The sequence below is a fragment of the Lagopus leucura genome, unplaced genomic scaffold, assembly GCF_019238085.1.
Source record: "Lagopus leucura isolate 7727_CA_CO unplaced genomic scaffold, USGS_WTPT01 Super-Scaffold_100083, whole genome shotgun sequence".
Taxonomy (NCBI): Eukaryota; Metazoa; Chordata; class Aves; order Galliformes; family Phasianidae; genus Lagopus; species Lagopus leucura.
The window spans coordinates 23,816-39,351 of record NW_024962318.1 but is presented as its reverse complement, the minus strand read 5'-3'; the positions used below and the strand labels follow the sequence as shown (position 1 = coordinate 39,351).

Sequence of the window (15,536 nt, the reverse complement as noted above, 5' to 3'; positions counted from 1 at the left end):
CACCTGAGCCAGGTAACTTCAGCACGGTGCTGGCACTGTGTATGCACAGCCATGGCAAGATGGCAGCTCAAAGGATTCACTGCTCAGTCATTAAAATAATGTGGAGTTTACTACTTACCAGAGCGTCTATGAGGACTTCAGCTCCTTCTTCACTCTCATGGAGAGTATCTATATCAGTCAGCTCTTGGAGCAAGTCTACCACAGCTATGGAAACATGTGCTAGATGTTAAGGACAATCAACACAGCAAACACATTCAATATTAAAAACAAACAAACAAACAACACATTGCTTTTAGGCCAGTGAGCTCATGACATGACACAGAACAGTTAACTCACTATGTAGGTGGGGCACAGGAACACCAGAACACCAGAACGGGGGAATCTAACAACTAGAAATGATGAAAATGAACGTAACTGTGTACATCCTGTGCCAGGATATTTTGCTGTACTTGATAGCACTAAATTTTTTTATGTTTTTCAGTCAAAAATTCTATAGTTGGCTTAACTAGGCACCATCTTGCACTCTGACATTGAGCACAACCCAAAAGAAAGGCATTACAATAACCTGATTAGGGTACAGTGCTCTCAGTGCTACCCAGCTAACCCGATCAGCAGACACCTAACAAGGCCACAGCATGAAGCAGAAGCACCAACCCCCTTCTGGCTGGTCCAATTAGGACAGCACGCTCCTCCAACCATGTACCTCTCAGGAGCAGCAGAGCTTCTGCCAGCCCAATTTTCACTCATTAACACTGGACTGCATAACACATGGCTCCCCTGACTGCTACACAGCTCTCTGGTACTAGGAGACGTATTCCACCTCATTAGAGCCACTTTCCTATTCTCTCAGACACTCCGATCAATCTTGCCCGATTCCCACTAGGGCAGAACAGGGTATGCAGTTTTCCACATGTCCTATATAACAACTTTGTGATGAATCTCTTTAAAATTCATAGGCTAACAACCCAGACTCCCAGTTCTCCCGTTTGTGCATTTGCTCAGCCATACACGCAGTGACAGGAAGAGTATTTTAAAACATCTTTTACAGCAAGGTTACAGTCGTGACTTACCAGGAAAGACTGTAAGAGAGCTGCCTGTCCCACTCCCAAGCTAGCCTGTGTTGGGCACTGCTGAAGATGCTTGCCAGTACAATTACTGCTCTCATCATACTCTACAGCAATCCTCAGACAAGCCAGAGCTATCTGGACATTTTCATGATAGGAAGATGCCGCTTCCAGTTGCAGCTGCCATCAGGAACCAAATAGAGGGTGGCTGTGACTTACTGGGCAGGCAGTCACCTGCACTTACACAAAAACACGCTCAGAAGTGGCAGAGTATAAGTTTTGAAAGCAAGCTAAAGCACGTCTCAATAAGCAGGTTGAGTGAAAATAATCTGCCTTGCATTTATGCTGCAAGGAATCTAAGCAACAAAAGCTGGAGAAACGGGCCATTAGGGACCTCGTGAAGTTCATCATTCCCTTTTCCTCCTAAAATTGCTAACCACAGGGCAAATTCCTACCTCTCCATTAACTGACAGGCAACTTGCAAACCCATTTAAAAAATTCAATGGCAAAACTGACAAGTCCCCACCTGCAGCTGTGACTTTAGGACAGCTTTTCATGGCTGAGGGGACAAAAAACTGTGCTTCTGTGCATCCCAGCTACGAGCCAGCCCAGCAATCCCCAGCCACAATCACTGCCATGTGAACAAGAAATTTAGGATAGCACGTTAATGCCATACACACAGTACCCCAAAAGACTCTGGTTCTGGCAAAAAAGAAAAAGCAATTAAACTATGGTGACCATGGAACTGGTTACGCATGGTAGGCGTCTCCTACTGCACACAGTAAATTGTTAACAACCATTTAATTGGAAGTAACTCTCATTACAGATGGCAGATAAGGAAAGCAGTGGTGGGTGCTGTTTGTCAGGGACCAGTACTCTACCAGGTCAAGGTTAAGCCAGACACAAGATAAAGCAGCCAAACATAGAAAAAGATTTAAAAACTCAGATGTGCTTTCTAATGGAAACGGTGTTCTCTAATGGATATGCAAAAAAAACATTCATGTTCTGTTTTTACATTCTGATCATTGCACCCACTCAGAAGGAATGAATTATGACTTTTCAGTATGTAGTACTACAAGGAAAAGTGCTAGAAAAAGAACCAACATCTCTACCTCAGACCACAACATTTTCTTCTTAACGGTCCTTTTAAAATTGCGTATTTCAAAACACCTCCGAAAGACTGATGAGTACTGTCCACTTCTTTACAGATAAAGAAAAGTCAAGAATTAATGACTTTCCCAAGGCCATGAACAACAAAAAGAAAAAACACAAACCTCCTGTGGTCCCAAGCCAAAGTCCAGTGCCCTTCCCACTCAGCCTCAGCTCCTTCCATTCACTAACGTTTGTCAACACAAGACCTCTTCAATCATGTCACAACATTTCAGTTCAATCTACCGTAGAGCGTTTTACAAGCAATGCAGATTGAGCCCTATTTAAAAGGCTGCACAATGGTAGGCAAAGCACAGTTCTATTTATCAGCTGAAGGCTGAGCACGAAGGCACAAGGATATTCAGAAAACAACAGTATTTAATACCAGACTACTAAAACTTCAGCAGTATAGAGTGAAAATTCTCAGACATTCTCAGAGGACACACAGGGGTGAGGTTCAGTGACACAAGCAATAACTGCTCGTGGAACTGCCATTGATATTTACACCATCAGAGGACCTACCCACAAATTCCAGCTTTGAGAACATCACACCAAAGCTAGGGGCACATGAAAGACTTTTCACGTGTATAAATCAGGGTGCAGCACTGTGGTGAGACAGTCCACGGCAAAGAGCTGAAAGCATGAGCTCAGCCCTCTATAAAAACGGGTAAATTAGTCTCATTTTTACTAGGGATTGTTCCAGACAAAGGCTGCACACAGTTCAAGGTTATATGCTGTTAAGCCCATGCTTCAGTTTTTGCTGTGTTGTTTTGCTGCGTTGCTTCAGCTACACCATTTGTCTGTTCATACCCTAGCACAGCCACTCAAACTTAGGCAAAAGGTTCATAAAACAAGAAAGGAGAACAAAAACACTGGGGAAAAAAAAAATCAGAATCAATATTACTTGAACAAAGAAAGCCTCGTTTGAAAAAGAAAAAAGAAGGCATAAATTCAGTGCAGCGGAAAAGAAAAAACACACAGCAGCAGCCTGTGAAAGCAGGCTATAAGAGATTACAGAGAAGTGCAGAAAGCCTCTGGCAGGAGAGTTGCTTTAACCACTGGAGGATATCTGTGTTGTCGTGTCCAAGCAGCCCGAGGAGAGACTGCACTGCATTCAGCTCCACCAGCAGGTGGTACAGGTCCGGCATCGTCGCAATCACATGCATCTCCTGAATGATGTCATTTAAATCCAGTTCGGATTCCATGAACCTGAGGCAAGACAAGAAAAGCACATCGTTTGTGCTCCACAGACACAGCCCTCCTCCAAAAAGAGAGCAGCAGCCTCTCATAAGATCCCCCATAAGCCTCAGTCAGCACAAAGCTACACGTTTAAAAACAAAGCGACCTCTTCAGATATCTAAAAGGGAAATCATGAAACCTCGTTTCATTTCTGTGCTCCCAAAATAAAAGCAACATGAACTAGATTTTTAATTTCACAGTCTTTAGTACAAACAGCAAGAATTTCATGAATCAGAACATTCCCCTTGGTTGCAAATTACTTTTTTCATGTCAGAGTTGAAAGTTTTCCCCCACCATCTACGGGTCTCCATCAGAAGTCTCAATAACATCATTTTTAATTAACAAAGTTAGTTTCAAATGCAGTTTCTGAGAACTAAATGGCAATGACTGTTGTTACATAAGTCTCGTGTAACTGAAGACAGTTAAGTGTCAAGAAGTCAGTTTAGGGCTGGAAGAAAAGCCAAGGCTCAGCTGTGGTGCAGAGGGGCCAAACGCAATCTTACTTCTCCGGATTGTCAGGAAACTTGATCCGCAGCTCCTGGTTTTTGTAAGATCTCTTCTCAAAGGTGAGAATCATCTTTTTCACCGAGCTTTCATCCAGAGGTTCCTCCTAACCAAATTGGAAAGGGCAGAAGACAGAGCTTAGCAAGGTAACCTTCAAGGGGTGCACACAGCACTGAGACCGTGCCGCCTGAGATGAAGCATCAGGGAGAAAAACAGCCGTCTGCAGCGGCCCTATCTGGCACCATCAGCCCCAGTGAAGCTTTCTGCTTCTGACAGAACATAGTAAATTTACATTAGCATCTTAAGCCCATGGGCAATTTCTTTCCAGAAGTTCATTGCACCATGTCTTTCCACAGATCTACATTTAACTGCCCTGAGTTTATGTTCTGTATTTTTCTCACTTGGATAAGCCTTCACTTCTATTTTAAAGTCTTTTTAAAAAAAAAAAAAAAAAAAAAAAAAAAAAAAAATCAATATTTTACTCTACTACTTCCCTTTCATTTCAGAAAGTCTTCTAAAGCATTTCTCAATTGGCAGTGTGACACCAGTGGTACATCTTTAGCTCCCTACCTGTTACCCACAAATACAATCCTGTTATTTCCTTGTTTCCTGATTTTAAGGCACTTCTTTTATCACCATCACTACTACAGAAAAGTTCTCAAAACGAAACAAAGCAGGCCTCCACACCCCTTCCACCACGCTTTATATCCTGCTCATGGTTCAGTCAAGACTCGCTCCTGGTTTTAAGGATTCCGCATGGAATGACTTGAAGCAACAATCTTAAAGCAGATAAAGAATTTCAATTTCAAACTCCATTACAGTAACAACAGCAGTCCATGGGAAGATAGTTAAAGTCTTCCACTATTACTGGATCTTCTACTGCCTCAAGTCCAACCTGCCACAGCACTTCAGAGTTATGCCACCCCCCTATTCTGCTAACAATACTGTGACACCCAAACCACGTTCTTCCCCCAATGGTACAATTTCAATCCACAACAGCACTATCACAGGTGCTGACATTGCTTCCCTTTATTTCATTTGACTCTGCTTCCTCTTATACGTATTACTGTAATGTCTCCATTAGAACCAGCTTTTCATGCGTGCCATATTACGGTGCCCTACAGATTAGTTTGCCTCCATCACATTTACTGACACAAAGAGCCTTTTGATGGCGCTTGGATTAACTGTGTTCCAAGATAATAAGAAAGAGATGGGAGTTCTAAAGGAACACTGGACTCCCAGCCCTTCCAATGGCTGGGTGGGAGAGCTGCACCTGACAAAGACTCACACAGTGCAGGAATCCACACGACTCGAGCTGCTCAGCAGGGCTTCTGCCTGCAGCCATTCATCCTGGAGCTCAGATGCTACAGAAATCCAGCATTATCTTCCTCAGCTACCAACTACCAGCAGCTAACTGCTATGGCAATAGCTCAACACCAGAAACACAAGAGAGATTTTCAGACATGAATGCTAGCAACACCATCCGCAAAGGAGGGCGATATTAGACAGACCTACAAGATTCTGCAGCAGTGTATTTATTTCAAATTAAAAATATAAAATCAAACAGGACACAGACAGGGAACATCTTTTCGATTCTACCAATCCATGTGTCACGCTTATAGTGATCTCTTCCCTGGCCCTTGGCAGAAAGGCCAGCGCTGCATTGGATTTCTGTCTCCAAGGCTTGAAGTCATTTGCCCTTGACAGCTGCTACCCCCCTCCGCTGACCCAAGACCTTTCTTGTATAGAAGAATGTTTATTTGCAGCTGCTGCACAGTTAGAAACAGAAGGAGACGGGGAGCAGCTGCATGCTTGAGAGTACTGATGAGAATAAGAGTTAGAAAATATTTTCTGGATTCTGTATAGTTTTCTAAAAATACAATTTAAAAAGTAATTCACACCTCCTCACCTAAAACAGATGAAATCTTTGCTCTCTCCCCTCCCACTCCCCCCCTTTAAGAAGATATCCTTATGCTGAAGGAATAACCCCACCTCAGTGGGCACATGCCCAGCCAGCCTCATCATCCACGCGGTATGAAATGACATCTCAGGGAAGCAGTTCAGTTTTCGCTCGTTTCCCACACAACACCCACAATTTACCTCCTCATCCTCCTCTTCTCCATCCCTTTCGATTATCTGAAGAAGTTTCTTCTTCTCGTCATCGGTCTCCTCCTGCACAGCCGACTCCTCTTCCCTGTGACGCCCATGCTCCCGCGCGCTCACTTGTTTCCGACGTGCTTTGATTTCTTCCTCCTCTTCATCACGGGGCCGCTTCGTCCCTCGGTTGGGCTGCAGTCAGAGAAACAACGTGAGCACAGCCCTCCTGTGACCCTCACAAACCGCAGCACCAACACAACCAGGCGTGCTGAGGAAATTCGGACAAGTCGCTTAAAGCACTTCCTTACACAATGCCAAACTCTGAAAACCAGAAAGGAAATGAATTTAGTTAAGGGGAACATCATAAGACGAGATGGATGGCTCTGCCAAGAGCTGTGTCAACACCCTGCCTCGTTTGATCTATGAACGTGATTCGTGGGAAAACATCTCCATAGGGAACAGCCTGGTACTTACAGATGAGAAGTGCCAACACGCACCGCTCTGCGGCTGGGCAGCCTGAAGGCTCCAGAATCAGCTGGGACAGCAGAGAGCTTCTGAGGAACAGCAGAGTGACATGCTTAAGCACACAGGAGGGAAGTATGACCTTCTTACCCACCGACTCCATGAGCTCATGGAGAATGCTGGCGTGCAGCTTAACGGCCCTTGATTTTCCCCATCCCTTTGTCTGAAGTTTGTGAGTGCTGTGTGGAGATCAAAGCCCAGTTTATGGAAGGCAGGACGGGAGCACTGCTGCTCGCTGCAACTCTGCAGGGCTCTGGCACCAGAATAAGCAGTGGTTTACTTGGAACAACCTATCATTTTATTCTACAATTTCCATTTAATTGGCAAAATTAAACATAATTTGCCAAGGACAAGAAAACATCCATTAACCCTAATCCCATGTTTTAATTTAGACTAGAGGGGATGAAAGTATTTGCAACAGAAGGAAAAACTCTCCAAAAACGATAAGGATATTACATTTGGTCTTGCTCACTCTTTCTGAAGGACAACCAAGTACTTTATGCTCTGTAGCTACAGGAAAACAGAATTTAACTCATTACTATTTAACAGCAGCATGTGCATTCAGAACATTGAAAGCAGAATGCAAACACGTTCACACTTTCTGTCAGCCACTCAAGTTGCCTGGAAGATGGTTTCTTATTTTATCAGGCCTAACATTTGTCCAACCTATTTGCTAAGGTGCCATCTGCACAAATACCAACCCTCTGCTGGGGGTCTCTGTCTGACCCACCGCAGTCACAGCAAACTCACACGAGTGCAAGGCCAGCTTTTAAATCAAACCAGAGCTGGGATCAAACCAGAGAGGAATCCAAAGGCTCACAAAGAGGAGTGCTGGCAGTCACAGGAGGAAGCCCTGCAACATTCACCTTCCATATTCCTCAGTTAAAGCTCCAGAAAATCATTCCTCGTTCTCATTTCTAAACATTAAAAAAGGAAAATCCAATGAGACCGGAGCAGTAATGAGAGACCAAGGGAGCTGTGCTTTGTCAGATGCAAAGTAATGTACCACGGGCAGGGACTACATCAACAGAACAAAACCTAAATTAAAACTCCATCACGAAACCAACCCCATTTCCTCTGAGTACACAATCCACAGCAGCAGCATTTACATCCTGTTTCAATCTCAATTATTTTTATCCTTTTTTGTATTTATGCATTGTTGGGGGGGGGAGGGGGGGGGGGGATCTTCTATAACACATAACAGAAGTCATTATGATAAATTATGGAAGTGCCCAGCATGCAATTATTAATGCTGCCAACACACTGGCAATAGACAGTAATTGAATTCCCAGGCAAGCGTTATTAAGCAGGCATTAAGGTTTTTCCTTTTGTTATTGATGTTATGCTAAACCTTACTGAGAATACTGCAATTTCTCCACCCGGTGCTATTAACACTAAGAAATCAAGGCAGAAGTGAAGCACCTGCGTTCCTGCCCCGATACACCAGAGATGCACAGCCACGAGCGGCTGATTTAAGGCAAGCATTAAACTTCTGCCCATTGATTTTCAGCTTTGTTTTGCACTGCTACTTCCTAAAGGACTGTTAGCAACCAACAGGAATTAAGCACGCACAGCGCAGCACTCAGACCGCAGCGTTTTGCTAAGCAGCACACGCTGAGCTTAAACACGTTTCTTTAAATCACCGCCGAGCTGCACGCACCCAACTTCCAGCTTTCTGGCACGAAAAGGGAAGGTTAATTGCTTAATAAATAAAATAGTGGATTTTTTTATTTTATTTTATTCTTATTTTTTTACTCAGTTGTGCCAAGGTGCGTTTGGCACAAAGCTGGAATGCATTGGAAAGCGCACAAGAAAACAATTCTTAAATTGCTTTATTAGTTAAGCTTAATTTTGTTCCCACTGAATGCAGTGCGCTCACAGTAATTTATTCAGAAGACATTTCCATTTAAATGCAACACCGAGATCACCACACACACACACACACACACACACACAAATACAAAAGGTTTTTAATAAGAAAGCTGATGTTTATCAAAAGCAGTGAAACAACAGCTGCCCAGTGGTACAGAATTCTCCTCCTGTGTCTGTGCTGCACCACCCGCACTCAGTCAGGGCTCCCCAGCCCACGCAGCACAAACATGCACTCCTTCGTGTGCTGCACACGTGAAGATGCCCCAGAGCTCAGAGTGAGGATCAGCTCGGGGCTGCCTTGCCCTCCTTGGGGTAGTGGCTGCATGGAGATAAAACATCTCCTTCCCTAGAGCTCACCTTCAGCACCAGGGAGCTTTGCAGAAACCTTGCCAAAGGAGTTTCATATTACCAAGGCATTTACTTCGTAAGTAACCTTGTTACCGTGAAGCTCTGAAAGTATTAGTTCATGAAATCCGAAATAAATCTTCATAAGTGACACAGCTGCTGTGTGGCCACGCCAGCCAACTGCAACACACACAGAGCAGCGCTGCAGAACGCAGCTGTTGTGCTGGGGCTCCAAAAGCACACCTCACACCTCCACAGCCATCTTCTGGATCTTGCTTCCAACCAGGCTGCTGCCAATCTCACTTGGCACTGAAGCACAGCACCTCTCGGTGACCCATTACAGACTGAGGCAACTGGACCCAGGACAGCGTGGTAGCCTCAGGAATCCCAAGAACTCCAATTGAAAGACAGGAAGAACAGAGCTGCACCTGCATGGGCAGTTTACTGATTTAAGAGAATGGATCCCTTCCCTCTCTACCCTTCCACACTGGAAGGCACACAAGTCCCCGAGGCAATGTGCTGCTATGAGAAGCACACAGATAAGGAAAAGACACAAAGACAAAACATGAAGTTTCACGCCCTTGTTCTAAATTACAGCTACCATATGAAAATATGAAACAAAAATATATACAGTGACCAAAAGCTGCACGTTTGTTTGGAGGGTACAAAGACCATCCCTGGTCCTGCAGGTGCTTATTTGTTCTTAACTAATGCAAAAAGGGATGAGGAGAGAGATGGCAGCCACTACAAGCTGCAGAGGGACTCTAACGGAAAGCATCAGAGGAATAAACACCAGAGCTGTGCCAAGAGCACGTACGTGGCCACTGCACAGCTCCCTCGCTGCCTCCTCTCAGTCTCTATAGGAGCAAACATGTTAATCAGCAACCCTCAAAACTGAAAACTTGCCCCCTACAGTACAAAGTATAAGCTGTATCCAGAAGAAGCAGCTGCTAAAACTACCAGCCCTGCAGCTGCCCACCAGGACACCTTTGAAAGCTCAACACAGGAGTGCTGTGTCCCAGCTCAGCTCTCAGCTGCAGCCACCTCTGTGAGGCCAGAGCCCGATGTGCCACACAGCCCCAGCAGCAGGGCAGGGAGGCACCCAGGTTTCTTTGGCTGATTTTTCCACACTTCCCAGTTTGGTGGCCAAAGACACAGGTGGAAAAGAGAGCAAAAGGTCTGCACGCAGCTGCAGGAACCACACCAAAGAAACTCCCAGCACGGGGTCACAGGCAGGAGGCCATCATGCTCTGGCTGGGAGGCGCAGTGAGAGCAGCCAGCAGCTCGGCTGCCTCAGCCATCAGACACATCCATTATGTCACAAATCCACAGCAAACTGCCTGGGCCAGCAGCTGAAATCACCGTATCCCTCCAACACGCTGAGATCCATCCCACCACAAGCAGTGTTCCACCAGTTCCACCGGCAGGACAAACCTGCTGCACAAATCGCACCCCGCTACCGCTTCCCCTTTTGTTCTTCCATTTCACAAATATTTCATTAAAAAATTAGCAGTGCGTAATCATCGCTCAGTGCTGAAATCTGCATTTAACGAGAACTGAAATAATCTCCCTTATTCCCTCCCACGCCAATTGAAAGAGATGCCTGAAAATAACCAGAGCTGGCTTTGTCCCTGTAATTACCCGCTGTAATCAGAAACCAGACACGGAGGATCTGGGCACAGTCTTTCCGGGCAGAACAGCAGCAATATTTAATCATCAGTTTAGACCATCTGCAACTGTTTTGCAGCAACACATAAAGTTTATGGATTTCTGAGCTTTGTGTAAGCTGCCAGGTGCCAGGTCTGTTTATTTGTCCTTTTTTTTTTTTGCTGCAGGAGGTTCCTTTCCTCATTCTGACAGACACTGAGTGCCCAGCTGGCAGCACAGAGCCTGAAATCTTCCATGCCAAATCTGGCACTGAGGGAGAACATCCCGATTAAGCAAGGGCACGGATGAAGTGTTTAGAGGAGAAAATTTTGAAACAATATAAAATTGGGCTTTTTTTGCTGAGGGAAGCTGAGAAGACCAACTCATTTGCAGCAGAAGATTAAAATCAGACAGCAGCCATCATCACCCAGCCCTCCCTTGACAGCCACTGCTGCCCTGCAGCGAGGATGGATGAAGCTATCCCAAAGCAGCACACTGCTCCATGCGAGGAGAGCATCAGACCTCACACTGGTTAACCTCCATGCAGGCAGAACCAGAGCAGGGTGGCAGCTGCCTCACGAGCCATCCTTCAGCCTTGTCTTGGTAGCATCAGCTCTGTCACTGACCCAACTCCATCCCACCACACAGCAGCACGGACACAGGCACAACACAGTTCTGGTAGCTCTGAATTTTATGAGAACATACACAGGGCGGCCCTGCTGTGCTGCCTGTGAGACAGCAGCTGCAGGCAAAACCCATCACTCCCCGCTTCCATTCCAACAGTTCAGCCACAGATACCCCACAGAAGGGGACTGTGTCTCCCCAGAAACAGAGCCATTGCACTGCTTCCTGCTCCCCACCCCTCTCACCTCTGTTCACCTTTCCACCTAATTCCAGTTGTCTGAATCTGGGGACACGTGAAGTTCAGCTCTTACTCTAATGCCCTACCTCACCTCCTGACACAAAATCATTAATGTCCTGGGAAGAGATCTGGAGAGCACAAAGCCAGGACAATGCCTTCAAGAGCCATGTCAGTTGAAATTTAAGGAATAACCTCAGCAGCAAGAGAAGCTGCTGCTGCAATGCCTGGCATCCACAAAGCAGATTTCCACCTCCAGCTTCCACAGCACCCACACCACGCTGCCATGAGCAGCGACCCAAGGGCAGGAAAAGAGCCCAACACAGAGCTGTAGGGAAACCAAAGAGATCAAAAAACAAGCATGCACTTTGCTTCACAGGAGATTGGACCTCTGAGAACTTCAATATTTTCAGAGCAAGAGAAAACCAAGAAAAATCCAAACTAGAACTTGATTAAAAATTTATAATGAACAGAAGTTCAGTGCAGGTTTACCTTTACGGGAACACAAGAAATGATCATTCTAACTTAGTACTTAAAAAGCACGGGAAAAAAAAAGCAGAAACCAAATGTGAACAGAGCTCAGAAGAGCAGGGCAGCACGGCCAGCACTGCGTGCACACAGCAGGAGGGACAGAGTGCAGACAGAGGGCAGACAGAGGGCAGCCACGGCAAACCCCAAACTTTAAGGGAGGAAGAAAACATCGTCCTGGAGCTGACACAAGTGGAAATCTGGTGGAGTTCTCAGATAAAGTCATTACGATATCACGGAGAAAGGAAAGAGAGAGGAAAGTTTCTCAGACCTAAACGCAGTTTAACCTTTTTCCTCCCAAAATACCACGCTCTGAAGCTACAGCAGCAGCCAAGCAAAGCAGGCGCAGCGCCGCGCACACCGCGAGGCCTTCAAAGAGAGCGCAGCCAGCCGGGGAGCAGCCGCACCGCCACGCAGCTCCACCCCGCCCGGTCCCAGCCCCGAGGCAGCCGGAGCGGCAGCCGCAGCTCAGTGTCAGCGGGGTCGGGGCCTCCCCGGTGCCATCCCGCCCAGACGCCACACCTGGTAGCTCAGCAGCTCCCCGACGTCCATAGCGCCGACCGGGCCCCGCCGCCGCCAAACTGTCGCCAACCACCGACAGAGCGCGACACCGTGCCGTAAAGCGAGCGGCGCAGGCGCGCCGCGAGGGCGCCACTCTGCCGGAAAGCGAGGCGTAGCGAGCGCTGCCGGAAAGTGAGTCGCAAACCGCCGCCTCGTCGCAAAGTGCTGCCCCGACACCTGCGGGATCCGAGCCCGGCTGGTGATGCGACTGATACAGGGGCGGGGGGCGGCTCAGCTCGGCGCAAACCTCACGGAATGTTTTTCAGCTGTTCCTGAGCGCCTTTGAGCAAAAATCGTTATTCGTAGCCCAACGGCGGCTGCGGTGGCGGCGTTAGATCGGCGGGAGGGCGCGGGGAGGAATTAAAGACATCCATCACGTGTGAGAAGGGCCCAGCGCCCCGCCGACAGCGAGAAGTACTGGAGCTGCCGGCCTGCGAAATTACAGCCACAAATCTGCGCTTTGGGGTTGAGATAAATAGCAGATAATTGTTGGCTCATTGGCTTCCCTTCACCGAGCGCTGAGAAAATGGCTGAGAGCTCTGAGGGGTTCTGGGGGGCTCTGAGGAGCAGCAGCAGAGGCCCCAGGGGCTGGCAGTGAGCACAGCGCAGGGCCATGCGATGCGGCTGCCACTGGAACAGCCTTTGGCTGCTGCCGGCTCCTCCTGCATGTGCTCCCGTCTCAGCTCCTACTCAGCCTTATTGCAGCCCAGGAAACCCAATTCTCACTGAGCTGCTGCAGGGCAGGATTCAATAACACAGTGTTTTCATCCAGTAAGGGCAGCGGGAGCACAGGGACAAAATATTGAATTAAAAAGCAAAACCAGAAGCGAAAAAATACAACAACAACAACAAAAAACACCCAACCAACTCTGATAAACAAAAGGACAGACAGGAACAGAAGCCCTTGGCACAGGGCATGGAGCTGCTCCAGCACCCAGAGCTTCAGGAGGGCTGTGCTGCACCCCTCAGCCAGGGATCGCAGCCCCGTGGCCCCATGGCACTGCAGAGAGAATCCCTTTCTTCGTTTGATTCCTGGTTTGGCTTTCAATCCAGATGCCTCCAGATCTAATTCCGAATAAATAATTGTACTGAGTAACCCTGGTCCCCCGGTGATTAACTAAACACACGGAGGCTTGCTGAAATTGAATTAGTGGTGTGCGCTCAGCCGTTATTGCCCTCCCCACATCATGCATATTAATGAGGGGTTATTAAGAAATGTAAATGATGCCTCAGGGGGTTGGGAGTGCAGGGGGGGTTCGGGGCGGCGTGGGTTGATATGACAAACCATTAGGAAAACAGCCTGATTGAAGCCACTTTTTAATTATGTCAGATCTTGCTCTTTCTTGGGTGCAGCGGCGTTTCCGGATGTTTTCGTTTTTATTAAAATGAGACAAAAAAGAACAAGTCATAACTGGAATGTTAAATTAGCATTTGCAAAGCAGAAAATCCGCTGGCGCTGAGCAGCTCTGGGGTGAGGTGGGGGCTCTGTGGGGTGGGGGGTGTAGGGCTGTGACCCTCTGGGCCGAGCCCAGCCTGCCCTGTGCTGGTTTGGTATCACTGGCCAGGGAAGAGTGAGCGTGCCAAAGCTCATGCATTTTAACAGGCTCTCTCAAGCACTCCCCACACCGTGGAATAAAAGCTGACAGGTGCAGCTGAGTTAATCAGAGTGGATAATGGAGGGAAAGAAAGAAATCTCACACCAAATTGCTGCAGGAATCGTGAGCCTGGGCTCAAAGGTATCCAATTAAATGAGGATGAAGCTTTAAGGCAAAGCCTGCCCTGCCCCTAGCCCGCCATGATGCACAGGAGGAACAGGGGCCTGGGGTTTTGCAGGGAGGGCACAGGGGGTCTCAGCCTGTCAGTGCTGCGGGGTCAGCCCATCCCAACGCTTTTCCCTGCAGCCACAATCAGGTCAAGGTGTGTGGTGTCCAAATGCCACAGCCCTGCAGCCAGTCCTGTACCAATCCCACCCCTCCAGTGCTGGAGGAAGGCTGTGCCAGCAAGCAGCTCAAAAATGCACGCTTAACGCAGCCACGCTGTGGCTGATGCCATCCGCCAGCATCACTGCCACTTTATCACGGATAAATCAGGCGGCCCTGGATGGCAACTGCACGCAGGAGTTTGTTAGTATTCAGGTCTCTCCACGCTGATGGCTTCATAACTCCAGACTTGCCTCTTAATTGCACCCATAAGTGTTGAAATTACTGAAGGGTAAAATGCAGATGGGCTGTAACCTTTCTGCAGCTCAGCACTGCGCGGGACTCAGCACTGGTAGGGAGGTGTGAGTGGATTTTTCCTCTTTCCTAAAGGCTCGCAGAGCTGGGAACCATCCTATACCAAGGAGAGGAAGAGCCCTGCGTGGGGCAATGGCAGCTCTGCCACGGGGCTCCCTGGAGCTGGATAGCATATGATGGAACAGAGCAAAGCCACGGAATCACGCAGGGTGTGCAGGGCCGGGCAGCATGGGTGTGCAGGAGAGAAGTGCTGGGAGTACCATGGCCAAGCAGCACTGTGCTCCCCCCACAGCCCCCTCAGCACTGCTCACAGCCCCGCACAGCTGGAGCTGCTGCAGTGGCACCTTATTTATGGCTCTGCTTCCCCGAGTTAAACTCCACAAAGTGTGACAATCAAAATTAAGGATTTCTCCAGAATGTCAGCCTGGGGGAAGTAGCTGGCGAGGCCGGTGGAGATTTCCCAGCGGTGACTTTTAAATTAAAGGGGAAAAAAAATTCTTTAATTTGGCGGTGTGCTTGGGATGCAGCTCACTGGGCGCGTTATTATCCGGCTCAGCAAACACTCCCGGAATGCACTCATTCCAAACCATCCTCCATCCACGTCCATGTCCCCACATCCCTCCCACCCCATTGCTGCAGTGACTGACTTCTGCCCCACATCGGGCACCGCTGACCCCGCAGGGACCATCGTGCTGCTGCTGTGGCTCCTGCGTGGCACAAAGGGCCAGGAACGTGGTGCAGCCGGCCCCGGAACAACGCGTCTGCCTCCCCCGATCCTTCCAGATGAGGCAATGAAATTATTTTTCTACTTGAGTAGTTTTCAATTTAGATTAAGAAAAATCTGTGCTCCGTTAGCGGCGTCGCAGTAAATCACGAGCGAGAGGCACGGCACGGCTGACAGCCCGATCGCTTATC

The 15,536-nt window shown here is 47.9% G+C and overlaps 1 protein-coding gene across 2 annotated transcripts in view; it reads right to left on the bottom strand.

The window, feature by feature from the left end:
• The window catches only part of CTNNBL1 (catenin beta like 1), a 39,114-nt gene extending 26,664 nt beyond the window's left edge, over positions 1 to 12,450 (bottom strand). For both annotated transcript variants that reach the window (XM_042887390.1, XM_042887389.1), the window contains exons 1-5: positions 12,349 to 12,450; positions 6,057 to 6,245; positions 3,956 to 4,062; positions 3,283 to 3,422; positions 119 to 216 (exon numbers count right to left, since the gene is read on the bottom strand). In XM_042887390.1, the coding sequence (XP_042743324.1) occupies positions 119 to 216; positions 3,283 to 3,422; positions 3,956 to 4,062; positions 6,057 to 6,245; positions 12,349 to 12,378 (564 nt within the window). In that variant the 5' untranslated portion in view covers positions 12,379 to 12,450. The remainder of the gene's footprint in view (positions 1 to 118; positions 217 to 3,282; positions 3,423 to 3,955; positions 4,063 to 6,056; positions 6,246 to 12,348) is intronic.
• Between the last annotated feature and the right edge of the window lie 3,086 nt (positions 12,451 to 15,536).